We start from the raw sequence: 26,571 nt of genomic DNA, 5'->3' as shown, positions 1-26,571 counted from the left end.
ATTCACAGAATGAGAGTTCAAAAAAATAAATACATAATTTAAAAGACAAAAAATTAGTTATTTAAAATAAAATAATAAGATTGGAAAATGCCATTTTTTTTTCAGAAATAGAGCCAAGAAAGATAAAAATACAAAGTAAGAGATCAAAGTTCACAGGTTTAAAGAATCATTCTAGGGGAATGCCCTGGTGGTCCAGTGGTTAGGACTCCAAGCTTTCACTGCTAAGGGCCTGTGTTTATCCCTGGTTGGGGAACTAAGATTCTGCAAGCTACGCAGTGCAACTCTGTCCTCCCCCAAAAAAGAATCACTGTAGGAACACTAAAATCAGATAACCTAGTGACCAGGAGAGACACTAGAAAAAACTGAAGAGAAGCCATTGTCAAAGAAATAATCAAAGAGAATTTTCCAGAGTTCAGAAATACAAGCCTTCAGATTACACCCAGCAAAATAAATGAACAAAAACTCACATCAAGACTCAAATATCGGACTTCCCTGGTGGTACAGTAGGTAAGAATCTGCCTGTCAATCCAGGGGACATGGGTTCAATCCCTCGTCTGGGAAGATTTCACGTGCTGCAGAGCAACTAAGCCCATGCATCACAACTACTGAGCCACACTCCGCAACTCTGAAGCCTGTGCACCCTGGAGTCTGCACACTGCAACTATGGAGCCTGTGTGCTGAAACTACTGAAGCCCATGTGCCTAGAGTTTGTGCTCCACAACAAAAGAAGCCACTGTAATGAGAAGCCCATGTACCACAATGAAGAGTAGCTCCTCATGCTACAACCAGAGAAGGCCCATGCAGCAACCAAAAGACCCAGCACAAGCAAAAATAATTAATTAATTTAATTTTAAATTTATTTGTAAAAGACTCAGATACCACTGTGAAATTTCAGATTACAACTGGTTGATTGGCATTAGACAAAATTTCAGAAATAAGAAATACCAGAAAACAATGTTGAGGAACCAAAGAGCTCTTGATGAAAGTGAAAGAAGAGAGTGAAAAAGTTGGCTTAAAGCTCAACATTCAGAAAACGAAGATCATGGCATCCGATCCCATCACTTCATGGGAAATAGATGGGGAAACTGTGGAAACAGTGTCCGACTTTATTTTTGGGGGCTCCAAAATCACTGCAGATGGTGATTGCAGCCATGAAATTAAAAGACGCTTACTCCTTGGAAGGAAAGTTATGACCAACCTAGACAGCATATTAAAGAGCAGAGACATTACTTCGTCAACAAAGGTCCGTCTAGTCAAGGCTATGGTTTTTCCAGTGGTCATGTATGGATGTGAGAGTTGGACTGTGAAGAAAGCTGAGCGCTTAAGAATTGATGCTTTTGAACTGTGGTGTTGAAGAAGACTCTTGAGAGTCCCTTGGACTGCAAGGAGATCCAACCAGTCCATCCTAAAGGAAATCAGTCCTGAATATTCATTGGAAGGACTGATATTGAAGCTGAAACTCCAATATTTTGACCATCTGATGTGAAGAGCTGACTCATTTGAAAAGACCCTCATGCTGGGAAAGATTCAAGGCAGGAGGAGAAGGGGACGACAGAGGATGAGATGGTTAGATGGCATCACCGACTCAATGGACATGAGTTTGGGTGAACTCTGGGAGTTGGTGATAGACAGGGAGGCCTGGCATGCTTTGGTTCATGGAGTCACAAAGAGCTGGGCATGACTGAGCAACTGAACTGAACTGAACTGAATACCTACAGAGATCTGAAAAGAAATTCTCTACAGTTGGCCAAAGCAATTACATGAGAGATCACATAAAAGACATTTTATGATATTCAAAAATACATAAAATTTATTTTCTATATATTCTGGCATACAAAGTTATTTGTTAAAATAGCTGACAGATAATATAGACAGATGACAAAAGTAGAAGAAAACAGTGGATGTGTGCTAATGTTAATACCACACATTACAAGTACTTAGAAGGTACTGTAGAAAGTTGCTGGACTAAAAATCAAAGATTAAAGTATATTATTTAAGGCTAAAAATTAATTAATAGACAAAAAATAAAAAGAGTAAAGACTACATGGAAAATTGGGCTGCTGCTAAGTCACTTCAGTCGTGTCTGACTCTGTGCAACCCCACAGACGGCAGCCCACCAGGCTCCCCCATCCCTGGGATTCTCCAGGCAAGAACACTGGAGTGGGTTGCCATTTCCTTCTCCAATGCATGAAAGTGAAAAGTGAAAGTTAACTTGCTCAGTTGTGCCCAACTCTTTGTGATCCCATGGACTGCAGCCTACCAGGCTCCTCTGTTCATGGGATTTTCCAGGCAAGAGTATTGGAGTGGGGTGCCATTGCCTTCTCCGGAAAAATGGGGAGGGGGGAGTAAAAGAAAACTAAATTTCCCTTTAACATAACACAAAGTCCAAGCTGTTGATAAACTAAAAGATAATGAAGAATTAGGATTCTGGCAAAAATAATGAACTGAGCCAGTTTGAAAGTCTTTCGTTTCAACACCTGGAAATTAAATATAAATTTTTGCAAAACGAGAAAAACAAAACAAAAACTGAGTATATCACTTTTGAAAAATACAGCTGATGAATGTATTTATTATATTTTGTAAAGTTCTTTACGTAACAAATGTAAGGATTTAGGTAATAAATCATTCTTTGAATTCAGTCACAGGAAAACAGGAATCCAAAACTTCTCGTGCCCTGGGTGAGACACCTAACAGAGAAGTCAAAGTAAAACCACAGTAATGGAGAACTCCTACAACCAGTCTCCTAAGGATTAACAGAGGGAAAAAAAGCCCCACTGAAGATAAGCTCAAAACAAAAAATTACAAAATGTGTGAAGAAACCATCTACCACGAGCAAGAGACAGAGGGAAGAACAAATAGAAGAATTAGCATCCCCCCAAAATAGAAGCTAAATCGAGTAAAAATGCCATTCAAAAAGATATTTTAAAAAATGACTAAAACTACTAAACAAATAAAAGCTAGAAACCATAAAAAACAAAAAATCAGCGAGATTTGAAAAATATAAGGAAGACCTTTTTAAAAATTTGAGTACATTCCTATGCTGTACACTGTATTCACATGACTTCTTTATTTTGACCCTCTCAATCCCCTGTACCTTTTAACCCCTTCTCCCTACTCCTTCCCTTTGGGCAACCACTAGCCTGTTCTCTGTATCTGAGTCTGTTTTGCTATGTTTGTCCTTTTATTTTTTAGATACTATATGTAAGTGAAATCATATAGTACTTGTCTTTCTCCACCTGATTTATTTCACTTAGATTATACACTGTAGATTCACCCATGTTGTCACAAAGGGCAAGATTTCATCCTTTTTATGGCTAAGTAATATTCCATTGTATACATATATATGTATATATAATAAAGTATATATATCTATGTATGTGTATAATCATTATCCATTTACCAATAGACACTTAGGTTGCTTCTGTGTCATAGTTATCATATATACTGCTGCAGTGAACATACATGTATCTATTCAAATTAGTGTTTTTCATTTTCTTCAGATAAATGACCAAAAGTGAAATTGCTAGATTGTATGACAGTTGTACTTTTAATTTTTTGAGGAACCTCCATACTGGTTTTCCTAGTGACTGTATTAGCTTAGATTCCCACCATCAGTGCAGAATGGTTGCCTTTTCCCCATATCCTCAACAACACCTGTTATCTGTGTTTTGTTCTTTTGGTAAAAGTTACCCTGACAAGTGTGAGGTGCTATCTTTCTGGTTTGATCTGCATTTCCCTGATGATTAGTCATGTTGAGCACCTCATCATGGGCCTGTTGGCCATCTGTATGTCTCCTTTGGAAATGTATCTATTTGGGACCTCTGCTGATTTCTTAAGGTTATTTGGCTTTTTTATATTGAGTTTTACAATTTCCTTATATATTTTGGATATTAACCCCTTATTGGACATACCATTTACAGTATCTTCTCCCATTCAGTAGGTTGCCTTTTCTTTTGTTGATAGTTTCCTCCACTGTGCCAAAGCTCTTTAGTTTGATGTAGTTACATGTTTATTTTTGTTCTTACTGTCCTTGCCCAGAAAGATTCAAAAAACATTACAAAGATCAATGCCAAAGAGCTCACTGTTTATATTTTCTTCTAGGAGTTTTATGGTTTTAGGTCTAACATTAAATGTTTAATCCACTTTGCATTTATTTTTGTATCTGGCATTAGAAAAGAGTCTACTTTCATTCTCTTACATCTATCTGTCCGATTTTGCCAACATCACTTATTGAAAAGACTTTTTCCAGTGTCCGAGGTCAGGGGTGGCGATGAGAGGAGTTACCCTGCGTCTGAGGCCAGGGGCAGTAGGCGGGAGGAGCTACCCCACAGCCCCATGCCCAAGGCCAGGGGCAGCGGCCGGGAGGAGCAACCCCACGCCCGAGGCCAGGGGTGGTGGCCAGGAGGACCAACCCCACGTCCAAGGAGCCATGGTTGTGAGGGCGCAGGAGGGCCTAGAGGAGCCATCCCACGTTGAAGGTCAGAAAGGGCGGCAGTGAGGAGATACCCCTCGTCCCAGGTAAGGAGCAATGGCTGCGCTTTGCTGGAGCAGCCGTGAAGAGATACCCCATGCCCAAGGTAAGAGAAACCCAAGTAAGACGGTAGGTGTTGCAAGAGGGCATCAGAGGGCAAACACACTGAAACCATACTCACAGAAAACTAGTCAGTCTAATCACATTAGGACCACAGCCTTGTCTAACTCAATGAAACTAAGCCATGCCCGTGGGGCAACCCAAGACGGGTGGGTCATGGTGGAGAGATCTGACAGAATGTGGTCCACTGGAGAAGGGAATGGCAAACCACTTCAGTATTCTTGCCTTGAGAAGCCCATGAACAGTATGAAAAAGCAAAATGATAGGATACTGAAAGAGAAACTCCCCAGGTCAGTAGGTGCCCAATATGCTACTGGAGATCAGTGGAGAAATAACTCCAGAAAGAATGATGGGATGGAGCCAAAGCAAAAACAATACCCAGCTGTGGATGTGACTGGTGATAGAAGCAAGGTCTGATGCTGTAAAGAGCAATATTCCATAGGAACCTGGAATGTCAGGTCCATGAATCAAGGCAAATTGGAAGTGGTCAAACAAGAGATGGCTAGAGTGAATGTCGACATTCTAGGAATCAGCGAACTGAAATGGACTGGAATGGGTGAATTTAACTCAGATAACCATTATATCTACTACCGCGGGCAGGAATCCCTCAGAAGAAATGGAGTGGCCATCATGGTCAACAAAAGAGTCCAAAATGCAGTACTTGGATGCAATCTCAAAAACAACAGAATGATCTCTGTTCGTTTCCAAGGCAAACCATTCAATATCACAGTAATCCAAGTCTATGCCCCAACCAGTAATGCTGAAGAAGCTGAAGTTGAACGGTTCTATGAAGACCTACAAGACCTTTTAGAACTAACACCCAAAAAAGATGTCCTTTTCATTATAGGGGACTGGAATGCAAAAGTAGGGAGTCAAGAAACACCTGGAGTAACAGGCAAATTTGGCCTTGGAATATGGAATGAAGCAGGGCAAAGACTGATAGAGTTTTGCCAAGAAAATGCACTGGTCATAGCAAACACCCTCTTCCAACAACACAAGAGAAGACTCTATACATGGACATCACCAGATGGTCAACACCAATATCAGATTGATTATATTCTTTGCAGCCCAAGATGGAGAAGCTCTATACAGTCAGCAAAAACAAGACCAGGAGCTGACTATGGCTCAGACCATGAACTCCTTATTGCCAAATTCAGACTTAAATTGAAGAAAGTAGGGAAAACCACTAGACCATTCAGGTATGACCTAAATCAAATCCCTTATGATTATACAGTGGAAATGAGAAATAGATTTAAGGGACTAGATCTGATAGATAGAGTGCCTGATGAACTACGGAATGAGGTTCGTGACATTGTACAGGAGACAGGAATCAAGACCATCCCCATGGAAAAGAAATGCAAAAGAGCAAAATGGCTGTCTGGGGAGGCCTTACAAATAGCTGTGAAAAGAAGAGAAGTGAAAAGCAAAGGAGAAAAGGAAAGATATAAACATCTGAATGCAGAGTTCCAAAGAACAGCAAGAAGAGATAAGAAAGCCTTCTTCAGCGATCAATGCAAAGAAATAGAGGAAAACAACAGAATGGGAAAGACTAGAGATCTCTTCGAGAAAATCAGAGATACCAAAGGAACTTTTCATGCAAAGATGGACTCGATAAAGGACAGAAATGGTATGGACCTAACAGAAGCAGAAGATATTAAGAAGAGATGGCAAGAATACACAGAAGAAATGTACAAAAAAGATCTTCACAATCCAGATAATCACGATGGTGTGATCACTGACCTAGAGCCAGACATCCTGGAATGTGAAGTCAAGTGGGCCTTAGAAAGCATCACTACGAACAAAGCTAGTGGAGGTGATGGAATTCCAGTTGAGCTATTCCAAATCCTGAAAGATGATGCTGTGAAAGTGCTGCACTCAACATGCCAGCAAATTTGGAAAACTCAGCAGTGGCCACAGGACTGGAAAAGGTCAGTTTTCATTCCAATCCCAAAGAAAGGCAATGCCAAAGAATGCTCAAACTACAGCACAATTGCACTCATCTCACACGCTAGTAAAGTAATGCTCAAAATTCTCCAATCCAGGCAATATGTGAACCATGAATTTCTGATGTTCCAGCTGGTTTTAGAAAAGGCAGAGGAACCAGAGATCAAATTGCCAACATCCGCTGGATCACGGAAAAAGCAAGAGAGCTCCAGAAAAGCATCTATTTCTGCTTTATTGACTATGCCAAAGCCTTTGACTGTGTGGATCACAATAAACTGTGGAAAATTCTGAAAGAGATGGGAATACCAGATCACCTGATCTGCCTCTTGAGAAATTTGTATGCAGGTCAGAAAGCAACAGTTAGAACTGGACATGGAACAACAGACTGTTCCAAATAGGAAAGGGAGTTCATCAAGGCTGTATATTGTCACCCTGTTTATTTAACTTCTATGCAGAGTACATCATGAAAAACGCTGGACTGGAAGAAACACAAGTTGGAATCAAGATTGCCGGGAGAAATATCAATCACCTCAGATATGCAGATGACACCACCCTTATGGCAGAAAGTGAAGAGGAACTCAAAAGCCTCTTGATGAAAGTGAAAGTGGAGAGTGAAAAAGTTGGCTTAAAGCTCAACATTCAGAAAATGAAGATCATGGCATCCAGTCCCACCACTTCATGGGAAATAGATGGGGAAACAGTGGAAACAGTGTCAGACTTTATTTTTCTGGGCTCCAAAATCACTACAGATGGTGACTGCAGCCATGAAATTAAAAGACGCTTACTCCTTGGAAGGAAAGTTATGACCAACCTAGATAGCATATTCAAAAGCAGAGACATTACTTTGCCAACAAAGGTCCGTCTAGTCAAGGCTATGGTTTTTCCAGTAGTCATGTATGGATGTGAGAGTTGGACTGTGAAGAAGGCTGAGCGCCAAAGAATTAATGCTTTTGAACTGTGGTGTTGGAGAAGACTCTTGAGAGTCCCTTGCAAGGAGATCCAACCAGTCCATTCTGAAGGAGATCAGCCCTGGGATCTCTTTGGAAGGAATGATGCTGAAGCTGAAACTCCAGTACTTTGGCCACCTCATGCAAAGAGTTGACTCATTGGAAAAGACTCTGATGCTAGGAGGGATTGGGGGCAGGAGGAGAAGGGGATGACAGAGGATGAGATGGCTGGATGGCATCACTGACTGGATGGACATGAGTTTGAGTGAACTCCGGGAGTTGGTGATGGACAGGGAGGCCTGGCGTGCTGCGATTCATGGGGTCGCAAAGAGTCAGAAACGACTGAGCAACTGATCTGATCTGATCTGATCTGAATATTCTTGGCTGCTTTATGATAAATTAGTTGACCATATAAATGTGGGTTTATTTATGGGCTCTCTATTCTATTCCACTGATCCATTTGTCTGGTTTCGTACCAGTACCATACTGTTTTGAGTATTATGGCTTTGTATACCACACAAATTTGATTCTGAAATCAGGAAGCAAGACGAACTCTAGCCTTGTACATTCTCAAGCTCTCTTTGGCTATCCGGGGTCTTCTGTGGTTCCACACAAATTTTGGGACTATCTGTTCTGTGAAAAATGCAATGGGTATTTTGACAGTGATTGTACTGAACATGAAGATTACTTTGGGCTATATGGACATTTTAACAATGTTAATTCTTTCATTACTGTGGTGTATCTTTCCATTTATTAGTGTTCAATTTCTTTTATATTTGTGTTATAGTTTTCAGTGAATATGTCATTTACCTCCTTGGTTAAATTATTTCTAACCATTTTATTCCGGAGAAGGCAATGGCGCCCCACTCCAGTACTCTTGCCTGGAAAATCCCATGGACGGAGGAGCCTGGTGGGCTGCAGTCCATGGGGTTGCTACAAGTTGGACACGACTGAGCAACTTCACTTTCACTTTTCACTTTCCTGCATTGGAGACGGAAATGGCAACCCACTCCAGTGTTCTTGCCTGGAGAATCCCAGGGACGGGGGAGCCTGGTGGGCTGCCATCTATGGGGTCGCACAGAGTTGGACAAGACTGAAGCGACTTAGCAGCAGCAGCAGCAACTATTTTATTCTTTCTGATGTAGTGGTAAAAGAAATTGTTTACTTAATTTCTCTGGTAGCACATTATTTGTGTATAGAAATGCAGCAGACTTCTGTGTGATAATACTGTCTCCTGCAACCTTGTTGTTGTTGTTTAGTTTCTAAGTCGTGTCCAACTCTTTGCAACCCCATGGACTATAAGCTCACCGGGCTCCTCTGTGCATGGGATTTTCCAGGCAAGAATACTGGAGTGGGTTGCCATTTCCTCCATCAGGGGATTTTCTCAACTCAGGAATCTAACCTGCATCTCCTGCTTGGCAGGCAGATTTTTTACCTCTGAGCCACCAGGGAAGCATCCTGCAACTTTACTGAATTCATTTATTAGTTCTTATAGTTTTCCGGTAGCCTCTTCAGGGTTTTCTATATATAGAATCATGATATCTGCAAATAGCGCCAGTTTTGCTTCTTCTGTTCCTATTCGGATGCCTTTTATTTATTTTTCTTACCGGATTACTGTGGCCAGGAATCACTGCACCATGTTGAATACAACTGGTAAGAGTGGGTGTCCTTGTTTTGTTCCTAACCTTAGAGGAAAAGTTTTAAGCTTTTTACCACTGAGTATATTATTGGCTGTTGGTTTTTCATATATGGCCTTTATTATGTTACATTCCCTCTATAACCACTTTATTGAAGGTTTTTATGATAAACAGACATTGAATTTTGTCAAAATCTTTTTCTGCATCTATTGAGTTGATCATATGATTTTTCTTCTTCAATGTGTTAATGTGATCTATTGCATCGATTGATTTGTGGGTATTGACTTCTACTTGCATCCCTGGGATAAATCTTACTTCATCACGGTGTTTAATCCTTTCAACTATTACTGAATTCCATGTGTTAATATTTGTTGAAGATTTTTAGATCTCATCGGGTATCACTGCCTTGTGATTTTCTTTTCTGTGTGATACCTTTGTCTGGTTTTGGTATCAGGGTTAATGCTGGCCTTGTAAAATGAGTTTGAAAGTGTTTCTTTTGCTTCAGTATTTTTGGAACAGTTGGACAAGACTAGGGATTATCTGTTCTTTGTTTGGCCAAGCCACTTGACTTATGGGATCTTAGTTCCCCAACCAGAGATCAAACCTGGGCCCCCTGTGGTAGAAGCATGAAGTCCTAACCACTGGACATCCAGGAAAATCCCAACCGGTTCTTTAAATACTTGATAGAATTCCTCTGTGAAGCCATCTGATTCTGGACTTTGGTTTGTTAAGAGTTTTTTGACTACTGATTCAATTTCATTATAGCAATCAGCCAGTTCAGATATTTTATTTCTTCCTGATTCAGTCTTTGAAGACTGTGTGTTTCTAGGAATTTACACATTTTTTTTCCAGGTTGTCCAATCTGTTGGCACATAATTGTCTACAGCAGTTTCTTATGACTGTTTGTATTTCTGTGATATCGGTTGTAACTTCTCTTTTATCTCTGATTTTATTGATAGGTGTATGCTGCTGTTCGGTTGCCCGGCTGTGTCTGACTCTTTGTGAACCCATGGATTGCAGCATGCCAGGCTTCCCTGTCCCTCACTATCTCCCTAAGTTTGCCCAAGTTTCTGTCCATTGCATTGTTGATGCCATCCAGCCATCTTATCCTCTGACACCCTCTTCTCCTTCTGCCCTCAATCTTTCCCAGCATCAGGGACTTTTCCAATGAACGAGCTATTAGCATCAGGTGACCAAAATACTGCAGCATCAACTTCAGCATCAGCCCTTCCAGTGAGTATTCAGGATTGATTTCCTTTAAAATTGACTGGTTTGATCTCTTTGTTGTCCAAGGGACTCTCAGGAGTCTTCTCCAGCACCACAGTTCAAAGGCATCAATTCTTTGGCATTCTGCCTTTTTGGTCCAGTTCTTACAAGTGTATGTGACCACTGGGAAGACCATAGACTTGACTATAGGGACCTTTGTAGGCTGAGTAATGTCTCTGCTTTTCAACACACTGTCTAGGTTTGTCATAGCTTTCCTGAAAAGAAGCAATCGTCTTCTGATTTCATGGCTGCATCACCATCTGCAGTGATTTTAGAGCCCAAGAAGAGGAAATCTGTCACTGCTTCCACCTTTTCCCTTCTATTTGCCATGAAGTAATGGAGCCAGATACCATGATCTTAGCTTTTTTAATATTTAGTTTTAAGCCAGATTTTTCACTCTCCACCTTCACTCTCCTCAAGAGGCTCTTTAGTTCCCCTTCACTTTCTGCCATTAGTGAGATATCATCTGCATATGTGAGGTTGTTGATGTCTCCTGCCTATCTTGATTCTAGCTTAACTCATCCAGTCAGGTATTTCTCATGGTGTGCTCAGTTTATAGTTTTTTGTTTTTTTTTTTTTTTAATTTAATTTTATTTTTAAACTTTACATAACTGTATTAGTTTTGCCAAATATCAAAATGAATCCACCACAGGTATACATGTGTTAAATAAACAGGGTGACAGCAGACAGCCCTGTGGTATTCCCTTCTCAATCCTGAACCAATTGTTCCCTATAGGGTTCTAACTGTTGCTTCCTGACCCACATACGGGTTTCTCAAGAGAGAGGTAAGATGGTCTGGTACTCCTACCTCTTTAAGAACTTTTCACAGTTTGTTATGATCCACATAGTCAAAGGCTTTAGCGCAGTCAATGAAACAGAGGTAGATATTTTTCTGATACTCCCTTGCTTTCTCTATGATCCACCGAATGTTGGCAACCTGATCTCTGGCTCTTCTGCCTTTTCTAAACCCAGCTTGAACATCCGGAAGTTCTTGGCTCATGTAATGCTGAAGCATAGCATGAAAGAGTTTAATTAGGGCCTTACGAGCATAGCATGGGAGATGAGTGCAACTGTCAGATGGTTGGAAGATTGTTTAATACTACTATAGGTGTATACTTACCGACACTGACATTTTGTTAACTGTGTTCTGCTTGCTTTTGTAATACTTTTTTGCTCTTCTTTTAGTCTCTTCCCTTGTGGTATGATAACTTTCTCTAGTATTATGTTAGGGTTCCTTTCCCTTTTATTTTTCTGTATCTATTGCAAATTTTTGGTTTATGATTACCATGAGGTTCATATATATTGACATGTGTGTGTATATATACATATGTATATATACATACACACATACATATATACACACACACACACACACATGCTGTTTTTGTTTTTCAGTCACCCAGTCTTGTCTGAATCTTTGAGACCCCACGGACTACAGCACACCACCTCTCTGTCCCATACCATCTGTCAAAATTTGCCTGAGTTCATATCCATTGCATTGGTGATGCTATCCAGCCATCTCATCCTCAGATGCCCTCTTCTCCTTTTGCCCTCAATCTTTCCCAGCATCAGGGACTTTTCCAATCTGAGTCAGCTGTTTGCATGAGATGACCAAAATACTGGAGCTTCAGCTTCAGCATCAGTCTTTCCAGTGAGTATTCAGGGTTGATTTCCCTTAAGATTGACTGGTTTGATCTCTTTGCTGTCCATGGGACTTTCAGGAGTCTTCTCCTATACCATAATTCAAAGACATCAATTCTTTGGCATTCTGCCTTATTTATGGTCCAGCTCAATATATACACACATATATATATGTATACTTACATATATATTTATATACACAATTTTATATATATATATACACACACACATATAAATCTGTTTTAAAATGACAGTTGCTTAAGTTCGAATGCTTTTAAGCATTGCATTTTTACTCCCCCACCCCATGTTTTATGTTTTGAACACCATATTTTATATCTTTCTATTTTTTGTATCACCTAACTACTTAATGTAGTTGTAGTTATTTTTACAGCTTTTCCTTTTTAAAAAAATCAAAGCATATTTGATTCAGAATGTTGTTAGTTTCTGATGTAAAGTGATTCAGTTATATTGTTTTTCAGATTCTTTTTCATTTTAAATATTGAAGATAGTTCTGCAACTTCTGTCTTTTAATCTTCATTCTACCCCTTTTTAAGGGTTTGAAATGCTGCCTTTACTATATAGTTGTCTTTATTAGTGAGTTTTTCTTCTTTCATATATTTTGTTATTTCTGGTTATGGCCTTTTCCTTTCACTTGAAGAAGATCCTTTCACATTTGTTATAGGATCCATTTTATGATGATGAACTTTTAGCTTCTGCTTGTGTGGCAAACTTCTTCTCTCCTTCAATTCTGAATGATAGCCTTGCTGGTGAAGTATTCTTGGCTGTAAGTTTTTTTTTTCATTTCAGTACTTTAAATATAATGTATTACTCCCTCCTGTCCTATAAAGTTTTGCTGAAAAATCAGCTGACAGGACTTCTCAACACAAAAAATAGATTTTAAAATTAAAAATTCAATGGACAGATTAAATAGCAATTTGCAATATAGCTGAAATGACAATTAGGAACTTTATGGCAGAGCTTATCAAATTAGACTACAGGTGAGCAGAACAGGAATGAAAGATAATTGGTAGTCATGATAAATTCTGTACTATTTGAACTGTTGTTGAAGGTATTTATTACCTTTAAAACATTATTTAATAGTTAAGAATGCTTATGTGTGTTTGATAAAACTTAGCTGAAGACAGTGTTCTATGTCATTTAATACTGAGTATTTAAGGACTCATGTGTGAAATTCCTCTTGAATTCATTCACAGGTAAATGGAAATCTAGAGCTTCTCAGGCCTTAGCTGTAAGAATTCAAGAATAATTTTAGTCCTCAGCAGTTAAGTAGCTCACTCACCACATATATTTGATTTCTCACTGTAATTTTTCTGTTTTTTGGCCATGCTGTATAACTTGTGCAATCTTAGTTCCTTTACTGGGGACTGAACATATCCCACGGCAGTAAAAGCACTAAGTCCTAATCACAGGACCCCCAGGGAATTTCCAAAGCAATTTTTTTTTTTACTTACTTTTTCCCTCTTTGTATTTTATATGTTTTTTTTAAAGTCCCTTGAGATTAATTTCAAAAGTATACAAACAGCTCATAAAGCTCAATATCAAGAACAACAACAAACAATCCAATCAAAAAAATGGGCAGAAGACTTAAACAGACATTTCTTCAAAGAAGACATACAGATGGCCAACAGGCACATAAAAAAATGTGTAAAATCACTAATTATTAGATAAATGCAAATCAAAACTACAATGAGGTATCTATCACTTTACTCCATTCAGAATGGCCCTCATCAAAAAGTCTACAAATAATAAATGCTGGAGAGAGAAAAGGGAACCCTCCTACACCGTTGGTGGGAATGTAAACTGGTATAACCATGATGAAAAACAGTATAACTACCATACGATCCTACAATTCCACTCCTGGGCATATATCTGGAGAAAACTATTATTGGAAAAGGTACATCCATCCCAGTGTTCACTGCAGGACTATCTATAAGAGCCAAGACATGGAAGTAACTTAAATGTCCAACCACAGATGAATGGATAAATTCATATATATACAATGCAGCAACATGAATGGACTTTGAGGTTATCTTACTAAGTAAAGTAAGCCAGATAAAGATAAATATCATATGATATCGCTTATACGTGGAATTAAAAAAAAGATACAAATGAACTCATATTTAAAACAGAAAAAGACTCACAGATCAAGGGAGGGGAGGGATATGTTAGGAGGATGGGATTAACATATATACACTACTATAAAGAAGACAGATAACCAACAAGAACCTACTGTATAGCATAGAGAACTAGACTCAGTATTTTGCAGTAACATAAAAGGGAAAAGAACCTGAAAAATGATATAGGTTATTGAATCTTTCTGCTGTATACCTGAAACTTACATGACATTGTAAGTCAACTATACTATGATCTTGAATAAATAAATAAACGTCCTTTGAAATTCTTTTTGAAAGACAGTGGGAGTGTATCTATAAAATACTTATTATATTAGATGCTAAAAAGTTACAGATTTGTCACCCCTGCCAAAAGAGACTAATCTTCTCAGGTGTTTATATCAACTTAAATTTTTCTCTAAAGTATGTGTATGTCTTAAAAAGTTCACTGAGATTCATAAACAGGTGTTAGAACTGATTTAGCTTTATAAAACCTATAAATGTTCAGCTGCTCTCCTTGAGACCAGGTAGAGACAGAGGAGGGAAACTCCTGGTCCATTAAGCCTTCTTTATGGGTTCTCAAGGGTTCCTTGACCACAGTTTGAAAATCACTGACACATGTGACTCTCAACTATTGAATTAATAACTTGATTATTCAATTAAGTCTGACTGCTGTAACCACAACACACAAGTCAAAAAACTACAGAATATTTCAATGAAGAAGCATCCACTTTTCGGATATTTTAAAAAATAAAGCCAGACATATAAAGAGGATGAAAATAATGGAACTGACAGAGAAGTTTAGATAAAACTCAATATTGTTATCCCAGTCAAAATTAATAGCATTTCTGTTGCTTCTCCTTAAAGCTAAATGAAACACAGCAATAGAAGCATAATCACTGAAAATCCAGTAATAGGTTAAGGATTATCTTAAATCTTAAGAGCAATTAGATAGAAATCAAGCTATAAAATTTTATTTTCTTACATTGTAGAGACAAGGCAAATGTTTACATCTTGAGTACTGTTGAATTCTTTCACAATCTTGATTCTTTCCTCTGATTTTGTACTTCCATCAAGTCGTCGGTAATCCAGTCCAGATGCCATACAGTATTGCTGCAGCACATCAAGCAACTAGAGGAAAGATACAGAGACATGCAAAGATAAACTCATGGTTTAACAAGTGTCATACCATTATACAGATGAGCTTTACTAAGTATTAATATCTCTGTTCACAATTTCTTTCTTATAATTACAAGGGCAACAAATATTTTTCTAATTTCTGACTCATACATCTTCCTACTATTATACTGAAACTGACTTTAACATTTGGCAACCTTTGTGTTAAAAAAAGAAAAATCAATCTTTCAAGGGAAAAAACCCAATCTTTAGCTTTCTAAACCAAATAAAGAAAAAGGAATAAAAAGAAAAGTATTGGCCAACTCATTTATCTAATTATATTCATTATTTTTGCTGTAGTCCACATTCTAAAATATCTTAAAGAAAACATTAATTATTAACAAAAACATCTAAGTAGAGAATTAGAAATCTATCTTTATGTTTGCTATTTCATAGTAAGTAATTCTGATATCGGAGAAGGCAATGGAGATTTAAATATTTGTTTTAAAAGTTGTTTACCTCATTACCATTTCCTACAGAAATTATTAAGAAGCAGAAGATACTAGGAAGAGGTGGTAAGAATATACAGAAGAACTATACAAAAGTTCTTCATGACCCAGATAATCACGATAGTATGATCAGTCACATAGAGCCAGACATCCTGGAATGTGAAGTCAAGTGGGTCTTAAGAAGCATCACTACGAACAAAGCTAGTGGAGATGATGGAATTCCAGTTGAGCTATTTCAAATCCTAAAAGATGATGCTGTGAAAGTGCTGCACTCAATATGCCAGCAAATTTGGAAAACTCAGCAGTGGCCACAGGACTGAAAACAGTCAGTTTTCATTCCAATCCCAAAGAAAGGCAATGCCAAAGAATGCTCAAACTACTGCGCAATTGCACTCATCTCACATGCTGACAAAATAATACACAAAATTCTCCAAGCCAGGCTTCAGCAATATGTGAACTGTGAACTTCCAGATGTTCAAGATGGATTTAGAAAAGGCAGAGGAACCAGAGATCAAATTGCCAACATCCGCTGGATCATCGAAAAAGCAAGAGAACTCCAGAAAAACATCTATTTCTGCTTTACTGACTATGTCAAAGCCTTTGCCTGTGTGGATCACAACAAACTGTAGAAATTTCTTAAAGAGATGGAAACACCAGACCACCTGACCTGCCTCCTGAGAAATCAGTATGCAGGTCAAGAGGCAACAGTCAGAAATGGACATGGAACCACAGACTGGTTCCAAATAAGGAAAAGGAGGACATCAAGGCTGTATATTGTCACCCTGCTTATTTAACTTATATGCAGAGTACATCATGAGAAATGCTGGACTGGACGAAGCAAAAGCTGGAATCAAGACTGCTGGGAGAAATATCAATAACCTTAGATATGCAGATGACACCACCCTTATGGCAAAAAGTGAAGAAGAACTAAAGAGCCCCTTGATGAAAGTGAAAGAGGAGAGTGAAAAAGTTAGCTTAAAGCTCAACATTCAGAAAACAAAGATCATGGCATCTGGTCCTATCACTTCATGGGAAATAGATGGGGAAACAGTGACAGACTTTATTTTTTGGACTCCAAAATCACTGCAGATGGTGACCACAGTCATGAAATTAAAAGAGGCTTGCTCCTTGCAAGATAAGTTATAAGCAACCTAGACAGCATATTTAAAAGCAGAGACATTACTTGGCCAACAAAGGTCCATCTAGTCTAAGCTATGGTTTTTCCAGTAGTCATGTATGGATGTGAGAGTTGGACTATAAAGAAAGCTGAGCGCCAAAGAACTGATTCTTTTGAACTGTGATGTTGGAGAAGATTGTTGAGAGTCTCTTGGACAGCAAGGAGATCCAACCAGTCCATCCTAAAGGAAATCAGTCCTGAGTATTCACTGGAAGGACTGATGCTGAAGCTGAAACTCCAATATTCTGGCCACCTGATGCAAAGAACTTACTCATTTGAAGAGACTCTGATGCTGGGAATGTTTGAAGGTGGGAGGAGAAGGGGATGACAGAGGATGAGATGGTTGGATGGCATCACCAACTCAATGGACAGGAGCTTGAGTAAGCTCCAGGAGTTGGTGATGGTGCAGCCTGGCATGCTGCAGTCCATGGGGTCGGAAAGAGTTGGACACGACTGAGTGAGTAAACTGAACTGAACTGAATTGACAGAAGATACATAAGTAGTAAATGTGGCTGGATGCTTTTTTTACCTCTTTAAGATACAGAGATCTCTTTATAGACTTTTAAGCCTCAGGAACTAGACCTGAGTCAATCAAAAATATGCTTCAGACAAAACTCACCTTGGTGGAAAAGGAGAAAAGAAGAACTTTATCTTTGTTTTTCCTGCAATGATTTAAAAGCTGCTGAAGAACCTGGAAGAGAACCACAAGAACACCAGTGAACCAGTTTCAATAAAAAGTATACTTTATATACATAAACATCACTTAAGAATTTTTTTAAAAATTATTTTATACAATATAATCTGAGTAATCTTTGATAATTCCCTTCATTTTTTCCAAGTTTAAAGTATTAGATATTACATGAAATTCATCATCATATTATTAAAAATGAGGTAAATTAAATTGCTCAAGGACTTAGTTCATCTCATCTGGATTAATAAAAAGGAAGCATTTTAGATTATGAGATGCATTTAAATGGATTAATTTAATTTCCAAAAACACTTTTTTATACTTACAGTATGTTCAGAAACTAAATTACAGAACAGTATTTCTTTTAGGACTTGGGCCTAGATATCCATCTAATATCAAGAAAACTAGAGATATCAAGGGAACATTTCATGAAGGATGGGCACAATGAAGGACAGAAATGGTATGGACCTAACAGAAGCCGAAGAGATTAAGAAAAGGTGTACACAGAAGGACTGTACAAAAAAAGGTCTTAATGACCCAGATAACCACAATGGTGCAGACACTTACCTAGAGCCAGACACCCTGGAGTGTTAAGTCAAGTGAGCCTTAGGACGCATTACTAATTACTAGGAATAAAGCTAGTGGAGGTAACAGAACTGCAGCTGAGTTATTTATAATCCTAAAAGACAATGCTGTTAAAGTGCTGTACTCAATATGTCAGCAAATTTGGAATACTCAGCAGTGGCACAAGACTGGAAAAGGTCAGCTTTCATTCTAATCCCAAAGAAGGACAGTGCCAAAAAATGTTCAAACTACCATACAATTGTGCTCATTTCACGTACTAGCAAGGTGATGCTCAAATTCCTACAAGCTAGGCTTCAGCACTACATAAACCACATGTACAAGCTGGGTTTCAAAGAGGCAGAGGAAGTAGAAATCAAATTGCCAACAGTTGTTGGATCATGGAAAAAGCAAGGGAGTTCCAGAAAAACATCTACTTCTGCCTCATTGACTAGGCTAAGGCCTTTGACTCAGTGGATCAGTAGAAACTATAGAAAATTCTTAAGGAGATGGGAGTACCATACCACCTTATCTGCCTCCTGAGAAACCTGTATGTGGTTCAAGATGTAATAGGCAGAACAAGACATGGAACAATCGACTGATTCAGTATTGAGAAAGGTGTAAGACAAGGCTGTATATTGTTACACTGCTTATTTAACTTCTGTGCAGAGTATATCATGCGAAATGCTGGGCTAGATGAAGCCCAAGCTGGAATCAAGATTGCCGGGAGAAATATCAACAACCTCAGATATACATATTGTACCATTCTAATGGCGTAAAGTGAAGAGGAACCAAAGAGCCTCTTGATGAGAGTGAAGAGGAGAGTGAAAAAGCTGGCTTGAAACTCAACATTAATAAAAACTAAGATCATGGCTTAGTTGGGGCTTCCCTGGTTGGCTCAGAGGGTACAGCATCTGCCTGCAATGTGGGAGACCTGAGTTCGATCCCTGGGTTGGGAAGATCCCCTGGGGAAGGAAATGGCAACCCACTCCAGTATTCTTGCCTGGGAAATCCCATGGATGGAGGAGCCTGGTAGTCTACAGTCCTATGTCTGGAGAATCCCATGGACAAAAGAGACTGGCGGGCTACATACACCCCATGGGGTCGTAAAGAGTTGGACACGACTGAACAACTCACACACACATACACAAGATCATGGCATCCAGTCCCATCACTTCATGGCAAAATGAAAGGTAAAAAGTGAAAGTAGTGATAGATTTTCTTTTCTTGGGCTGCAAAATCACTGCAGTGACTGCAGCCATGAAATCAGAAGGCACTTGCTCCTTGAAAGTAAAGCTATGACAAGCCTAGATTGCATGCTAGAAAGCAGAGACATCACTGTGCCTACAAAGCTATGGTTTTTCCAGTAGTCATGTACAGTTGTGAGAGTTGGACCATAAAGAGGCTGAGTGCTGAAGAATTGATGTTTCTGAATCGTAGTGCTAGAGAAAGAAGACTTTTGAGAGTCCCTTGGACTGCAAGGAGATCCAATCAGTCAATCCTAAAGGAAATTGATCATGAATGTTCATTGGAAGGAATGATGCTGAAGCTGAAGCTTTGGCCATCTGATGCGAAGAGCCGAGTCATTGGAAAAGACCCTGATGCTGGCAAAGACTGAAGGCAAAATGAGAAGGTGACAGAGAATGAGATAGTTGGATAGCATCACCAACTCAATGGACATGAATTCGAGCCAACTCCAGGAGATAATGGATGGCAGAGGAGCATGGATTGCTACAGGTCCATGCTGTTGCAAAGAGTAGGACATAACTTAGAGACTGAACAATAACAAATTTCTTCTAGTAAGTATTCAAATTTTCTTTAAGTATATGTAATAAAATGTGTTTAATTACACCTAGGTTCTAAAAACTCTGATATTTATTTTCTACAATAATCAGTCAGATATATACCTCTTCTCATTTTATCCCCTCTGTTTCTCTATTACAGTAAGTCCTGAATTCCAGATTTGATTTTGACGCCAAAATGCCAATAACTTGCCCCCATTAGAGAGGAAGCAAACAATCCAAAGCCTGTGTAATAGTAGTAATACTGTTATTTTTAAAACAGGCACTTACACATCTGGCAATGACAGCTCCAAACACTGTGGAAAAGAAAACCACAAAGGAAAGAAAAGAAATTTTATGTACTAAGCATATTTTTCTGAACTATATAATAAAGACAACCCATTTTATTTCAGCTCAGTTCAGTTCAGTCACTCATTCGTGTCCGACTCTTTGTGACCCCATGAACCGCAGCACGCCAGGCCTCCTTGTCCCTCACCAATTTCCAGAGTCCACCCAAACCCACGTCCATCGAGTCGGTGATGCCATCCAACCATTTCATCCTGTCATGCCCTTCTCCTCCTGCCCTCAATCTTTCCCAGCATCAGGGTCTTTTCAAATGAGTCAGCTCTTCGCATCAGGTGGCCCAAGTATTGGAGTTTCAGCTTCAACATCAGTCCTTTCAATGAACACCCAGGACTGATCTCCTTTAGGATGGACTGGTTGGATCTCCTTGCATAAATATTTAAACTTTAAAATACATCATCCTTGCATGTATGCAAACTGAAAGAACAACAACTTACCTTCATTTTTCCACTGTATTTTGGGTCAGAAAGTGTTTCAAAGGCTGCATCTTTGCTTTTTTGCACAAAATCTGGGAATCTGGAAAATACCTGATCACATATCCTTTTGATAAGTGTTTCCTTAAGGGGAAAAGGAAGAAGAAAAGAAATCTCAGCACTTTTAAACCTGTATAATTTGAAAATATTTATAAAAAATATATTTAGAAGGAATGTATTAGGTTGAAAGTTTTGCCTTCTTTAATTCAAAATACCTTAAAGTGATATGTTAAACATGTAAGGCTTTGAGGAGTTCTGAGATAGTGATATGGTTACTAATTTTACTGTTACTTTTTTAAGATTTTCAAAATAAGTAACTGAATACTTCTCAAAGAGTAGTCTTTTAAAATTACATTTTAACAGCCTCAAGCCTATCACACAAAAGCAAAATATGAAAAGTATACAAAAAGCTTTTAAAAAGATCTTTTTATTTACATTGTGCTTTAGACACAACTGACATGACTAAAGCCAATGATTCCATGTGTGTCTAAATTTTGAAATTACTGATTTTTACTAAATATTTAATACACAGATTATTATAAAGCCTCATTTTAATATAATAGATTAGATAAACATAATTAGATACATTATTAGTGGAATTACAAAGGACTCATCAAATATCTTTAGTTGGTAATATATCAAAAGTTATTAGGAAAATGAAAATAATATGAACATATCAGAGGCATACAAAAGATTTAAGGTTAACTTTTCTCACTTTGATTAAAAATTTAAATGCATAAACGTCTCTGACATCTAAATGAAAAAACAAGCAAGTCAGTTACCTCTTAAATTTCATACAAAGATAACTTAAGGATATTTGGCTAAGAAATTTTATACCAAATATACTAAATAGTATCACAAAGAAATTTAAAAAGCCAACCCAAACCTGTTGTCTAGAGGTGCTAGCAGTCTGCAGTAATGCCACATGGTTAGCTACCTTCTGAAGGACTGCAAGGTAACTGAAATACAAGGTTTTCACTGTTTCGCCCTGTGAATTGGTCTGTAACCATAAAAGTACAGAAAATAAAAATAAGCAAGGGACTAACATGGCTATGTAACTAATTACACCAAAAATATATCACTTACAATAATATTTATTACCCGGTTACTATCAGCACAATATTATCCGGTTATCAGCACAATACATTATGAGAAAATAATGGTCAAATGATACACAAAATATCCATGAATCACTAATGTGGAATTGTACTTTTGGTAAACCATAACACAATGATGTTTTTAATAAAAGAGTAGAGAAAGTCCTCATTCCAGGAAGTATACGTGGTGACACAGCTTCTACAGATAAAAAACCACATGAGGAAAAGTTATATTACCTGCTACTTACTCTGATACTAGAATTGAGTACTTTGTAATCAAAAACAAGACAGTAAAGATATCATGTAATGTGCTTAGTCACTCAGTTGTGTCCAACTCTGCAACCCCGTGGATTGTAGCCCATCAGGCTCCTCTGTCCATGGGGATTCTCCAGTAAGAATACTAGAGGCATTGCCATGCTCTCCTCCAGGGGATCTTCCCAACACAGAGAGTGAACCCAGGTCTCCTGCATTGCAGGAGGATTCTCTATCATCTGAACTACCAGGAAAACATACCATACTGAAATACTTACCTTATAACAACAATTTCTCCTTTTCCGGCCACTGCTGCAGGTACAAGGCTCAGAAGATTGAAGTATCAAAGACACATCTTCGGTTTCTAATACTGTTTGATAGACAGCTTTTTGAAAATCTGTCAGAGAACAATATACCATCTGTCAAGATAAAATAGAAGGTAGTTATTAGTATTTTTATAGCAATGATAATTACAATGCACATCAGGTTTCACAGACAATAAGAGTGGAAATTGCTCATAAACTGTAATTTTTCTTACGTGATTAGCCCATGTAACCATTATATGGGCTTCCCAGGTGGCACTCGTGGTAAAGAACCTGCCTGCCAATGCAGGAGACGTGGATTCGATCCTGGAGTTGGGAAGATCCCCTGAAGGGCATGGCAACCTACTCCAGTATTTTTGCCTGGAGAATCCCATAGACTGAGGAGCCTGGGGGGCTATGGTCCATAGATTCACAAAGAGTTAGACACTACTGAGGCAACTTAGCACATATGCATGCACATCACTGCATAATAGAAAAACACAAGAAAATTTCTCCTAATTCTATGCTATAACCTTACCTAAACTATACAAATTATACTTTTCTAATAAATCTCACAGTTTGTTCTTTAATTTTAAAAACTCAAAATATGAAAAAGCTAAGTATGTGATTTCCTTATAAATTTCTCAACATATTATTGTGGGTCTTTTCAGCGTTCCACATTATTAGCCCATCATGCAAATAAGTGATTAAAGTTTAGATCAAATAAAAAAACTAGAAAAGGAAAGATTTTTAGAACAATGACACAGATAATACTTAGTGAATTACTTGAAAATTTGGGAAAAAAATTTAAAACTTCCTTATTATTGAAGATAGGATAAAGTATTTTTGCTATAAATTCCCAAAATTAGTAAATATAAGAATTAAACAAATACACATGAAGGCAAAACTTGTAAAATTGCCACCTTGTGCCCAAATTCAAGAAAAGAAGAAAACACAAGAAAATAATGCCAGTAAGTAATTGCCTTATATTTCTGGTAGTCTGGAAATTGGTAAAGTTCTTCAAGATACAGCTGTATGTAACCAGGATCATAAAACTGAATATATACATAGTAGGACTTTGAGGCATGTGAATAAGAGGGAAAGCCATCTATTTTAAAATATTTATATGTGTGTATCATTACAACAGAACATTACTGCAAAAAGAAGACAAATTGTGGATATAAGAATAAAAAGAGAATATTGAAGATAGGGTCAAAGATTAAGGTACAGGGGGAAATTCTGAATTATTATTTTACCCCAAGTTTATTAAGATATAATTAACATATAAGTTTACAGTGTACAACATTATCATTTGATATGTGATTTTATTGTAAAATTATAAGCACAGCAATATGGCTAGTTAACACATTCATCACATCACATAACTACTTTTTGTGTGTATGGTGAGAACATTTAACATTTATTCTCAGAGGCAGGGACTTTTAAGATGATGGAGGAATAAGACAGGGAGATTACCTTCCCCTCCACAAATACATCAAAAATTCATATGCATGTGGAACAACTCTTACAGAACACATTCTGGATGTTGGCAGAAGATCCTGGGGATTTCCAAAAAGGCAAGTCAATCCCCAGGGCAGAAGATAAGGATAAAAAAAGAGACAAAGGATTTCAGGACCAGGACCTGTGCCATAGGGGAGGGAGTTGTGAAGGCGGAAGAGAAACCTTCTCGAAGGCAGAGTCTAGGAGGAGCTTTGGAACCTCAGAGGGGAACACAGCAACAGGTGCTGGGAAGGCAAAATGGAGAGAATTCCCCACAGAGACTGTAACCAAACAGCACTCCTCAGGCAAGAAGTGGCTTACATGCCCACAGCAGTGAGTGCAGGCTCAGCGCTCAGGCTTCCGGGGTCAGACCCCAGGGAAAGGACTGGCATTGGCTGTCATGAAGGTATTCTGAGGGGAACTAGTAAAACACAACTGAGGGAGTACAGAGAAAAGCCTGGGCCCACCAGAGAGGCAAGAGACTATTGCCGTGGGAATGCTCTAACTCTGCACACGTAGAATGCAGGACCCCATCTTCACAAGTGCCATAGGTGGGATAAGCCAGCTGCAGTCTGTGACCACAGAAGAAGAAAAGCAGGTGTGAATGGCAAAGGCAGAAGACAGGAGGCCACTATGGTTTCGACTCCAGAGGTCACAGCTGCCACCATGCTGTGAGTGAGCATGGGTCACTGACCATACCTTCCTGGGAGCCCTAGCAGCTTGGTTCTACTGAGCGACCCACAAATGCAGGGCCAACCCCCTGTGTTGGGGAAGCACACTATTCACCTCAGACTTCTGGGATTTCCTGCAGGTCTCAGTCACAGCGGGCACTGCCCACACACCCCAACTGTGTCTTCCCTACCCGCCCTCTCCCCAGCCCAACCGAGCAACTGAGCCCCAATAAGCTGCTACTTTCGCCCCCTCCTGTCTGGGCAGGGAACAGACACCAGAGGGCAGCCTGCAAGCAGAGACAGGGCCAGAATCAAAGTGGAACACCAGGAGCTCTGCGAGCAAAGGAGAAAAGGGGAAATCACTCCTGCAGCCGCAGATGCAATGGATTAAATGCCCACAATAAGCCTGAGACTGTGAACTCTAGGGGCAATTGTGGCTTTGGGGAGCAAGTATAAACTGGAGTAAGGGAAGATCTGAATCTGAGCCAACCTCATACTGCCAATAACAGATCCAGAGATTTTCCTAGAAATATTGGAGGACTTTCTGAGAAGGCAGATTGACTAGAGCACACTGTGTGGAGAAGTCAATGGAGAAATTATGAGGACATTCTTCTTAATATCATTCTATTTTTGTTTTCTTTTCCATATTGTTCTAATGTTGATTTTCTTCATTCAGTTCAGTTCAGTTGCTCAGTTGTATCTGACTTTGCGACGCCATGGACTGCAGCACACCAGGCTTCCCTGTCCATCACCAACTCCCAGAGCTTGCTCAAACTCAAGTCCATCCAGTTGGTGATGCCATCCAACCATCTCATCCTCTGTCGTCCCCTTCTCCTCCTGCCTTCAGTCTTTCCCAGCATCAGGAGGATGCTTCCTCCTGACTTCCAAGGAGTCAGTTCTTCACATCAGGTGGCCAAAGTATTTTCTTCATTACTCTTTTAATTTTTCTTTCTTATAATATACTTTCTCCTATTTTTGAAACATCTTATTTTTAAATACATTCATTTTATTTTCCTACTTTTACAGTACTCTTTAGTTATATTGTACTTTCCCATGTTTTTGATTTTGTGTTTTTGCTAGTCTAGTTTTTAGCATTCATTTTCATTTATAAGTTTACCTATTGGTTTGACTACTCTCTTTTTTAACTCCTGTTTTTATCCTTTCTGTTTCTTCTCTTCTCTTTTTTCTCTCTTCTTTCTCTTTTGTAAGTATGTGAGTTTCTTTGGGTGCTCTGGCCTGTTGAGTGTTGCTTTCATCATTATTCTTGGGGTTTTGTTTTCTGTGCTGCGTGACCTGTGAAGTCCTGATGCTATAGTAAGGAGTTGGACCTGAACTCCCTAGGTGGGAGACCTGAGTCCAGGACTCTGGATCACCAGAGAACTCACAAACCCATGGAACATTAATCAACAAGAGCACTCCCAAAGGCCTCTATCTCAATGCTAAGACCAAGCCCCCCACAAAGGCCAGCAAGCGTCAGAGCCGCACATCTCAGGTCAAAACTTTAGCAAAATAGGAACTCAATTCTGTCCACTAGCAGACATGCTGCCCAAAGCCATACCAAGCCAACAGACACCCCAGCACACTACTGGATATGGCGCTGCCCTTCAGAGAAACAAGACCCAGCTCCATCAACCAGAACAGAGGCCCAAGTCCCCCAAACTAGGAAGCCTTCACAATCACTGGTCCAACCTCACCCATGGGGGCAGACTCCACAATTATGAGAAACTATGACCTTCCAGTCTGCAGAAAGGAGACCCCAAACACAGTAAATTAAGTGAAACGAAAAGACAGATAAACATGCAGCAGTTGAAGGAACATGGTAAAAACTCGCAAGACCAAACAAATAAAGAGGAAATATTCAGTCTACCTGAAAATGAATGCAGAATAATGACTGTAATGATGATCCACATCTTGGAAATAAGA

The 26,571-nt window shown here is 38.9% G+C and overlaps 1 protein-coding gene across 4 annotated transcripts in view; it reads right to left on the bottom strand.

Moving 5' to 3' along the window:
* The window catches only part of ERCC6L2 (ERCC excision repair 6 like 2), a 153,315-nt gene that overhangs the window by 81,930 nt on the left and 44,814 nt on the right, over window positions 1-26,571 (bottom strand). For all 4 annotated transcript variants that reach the window (XM_055579003.1, XM_055579004.1, XM_055579005.1 and 1 more), the window contains exons 7-11: window positions 22,454-22,594; window positions 21,713-21,826; window positions 20,791-20,910; window positions 17,580-17,651; window positions 15,144-15,289 (exon numbers count right to left, since the gene is read on the bottom strand). In XM_055579003.1, coding sequence (XP_055434978.1) covers window positions 15,144-15,289; window positions 17,580-17,651; window positions 20,791-20,910; window positions 21,713-21,826; window positions 22,454-22,594 — 593 coding nt within the window. The remainder of the gene's footprint in view (window positions 1-15,143; window positions 15,290-17,579; window positions 17,652-20,790; window positions 20,911-21,712; window positions 21,827-22,453; window positions 22,595-26,571) is intronic.

Source organism: Bubalus kerabau, chromosome 4 (genome assembly GCF_029407905.1).
Source record: "Bubalus kerabau isolate K-KA32 ecotype Philippines breed swamp buffalo chromosome 4, PCC_UOA_SB_1v2, whole genome shotgun sequence".
NCBI lineage: Eukaryota > Metazoa > Chordata > Mammalia > Artiodactyla > Bovidae > Bubalus > Bubalus kerabau.
The sequence above is the reverse complement of the archived record's forward strand: the minus strand, read 5'-3'. Positions and strand labels throughout refer to the sequence as shown.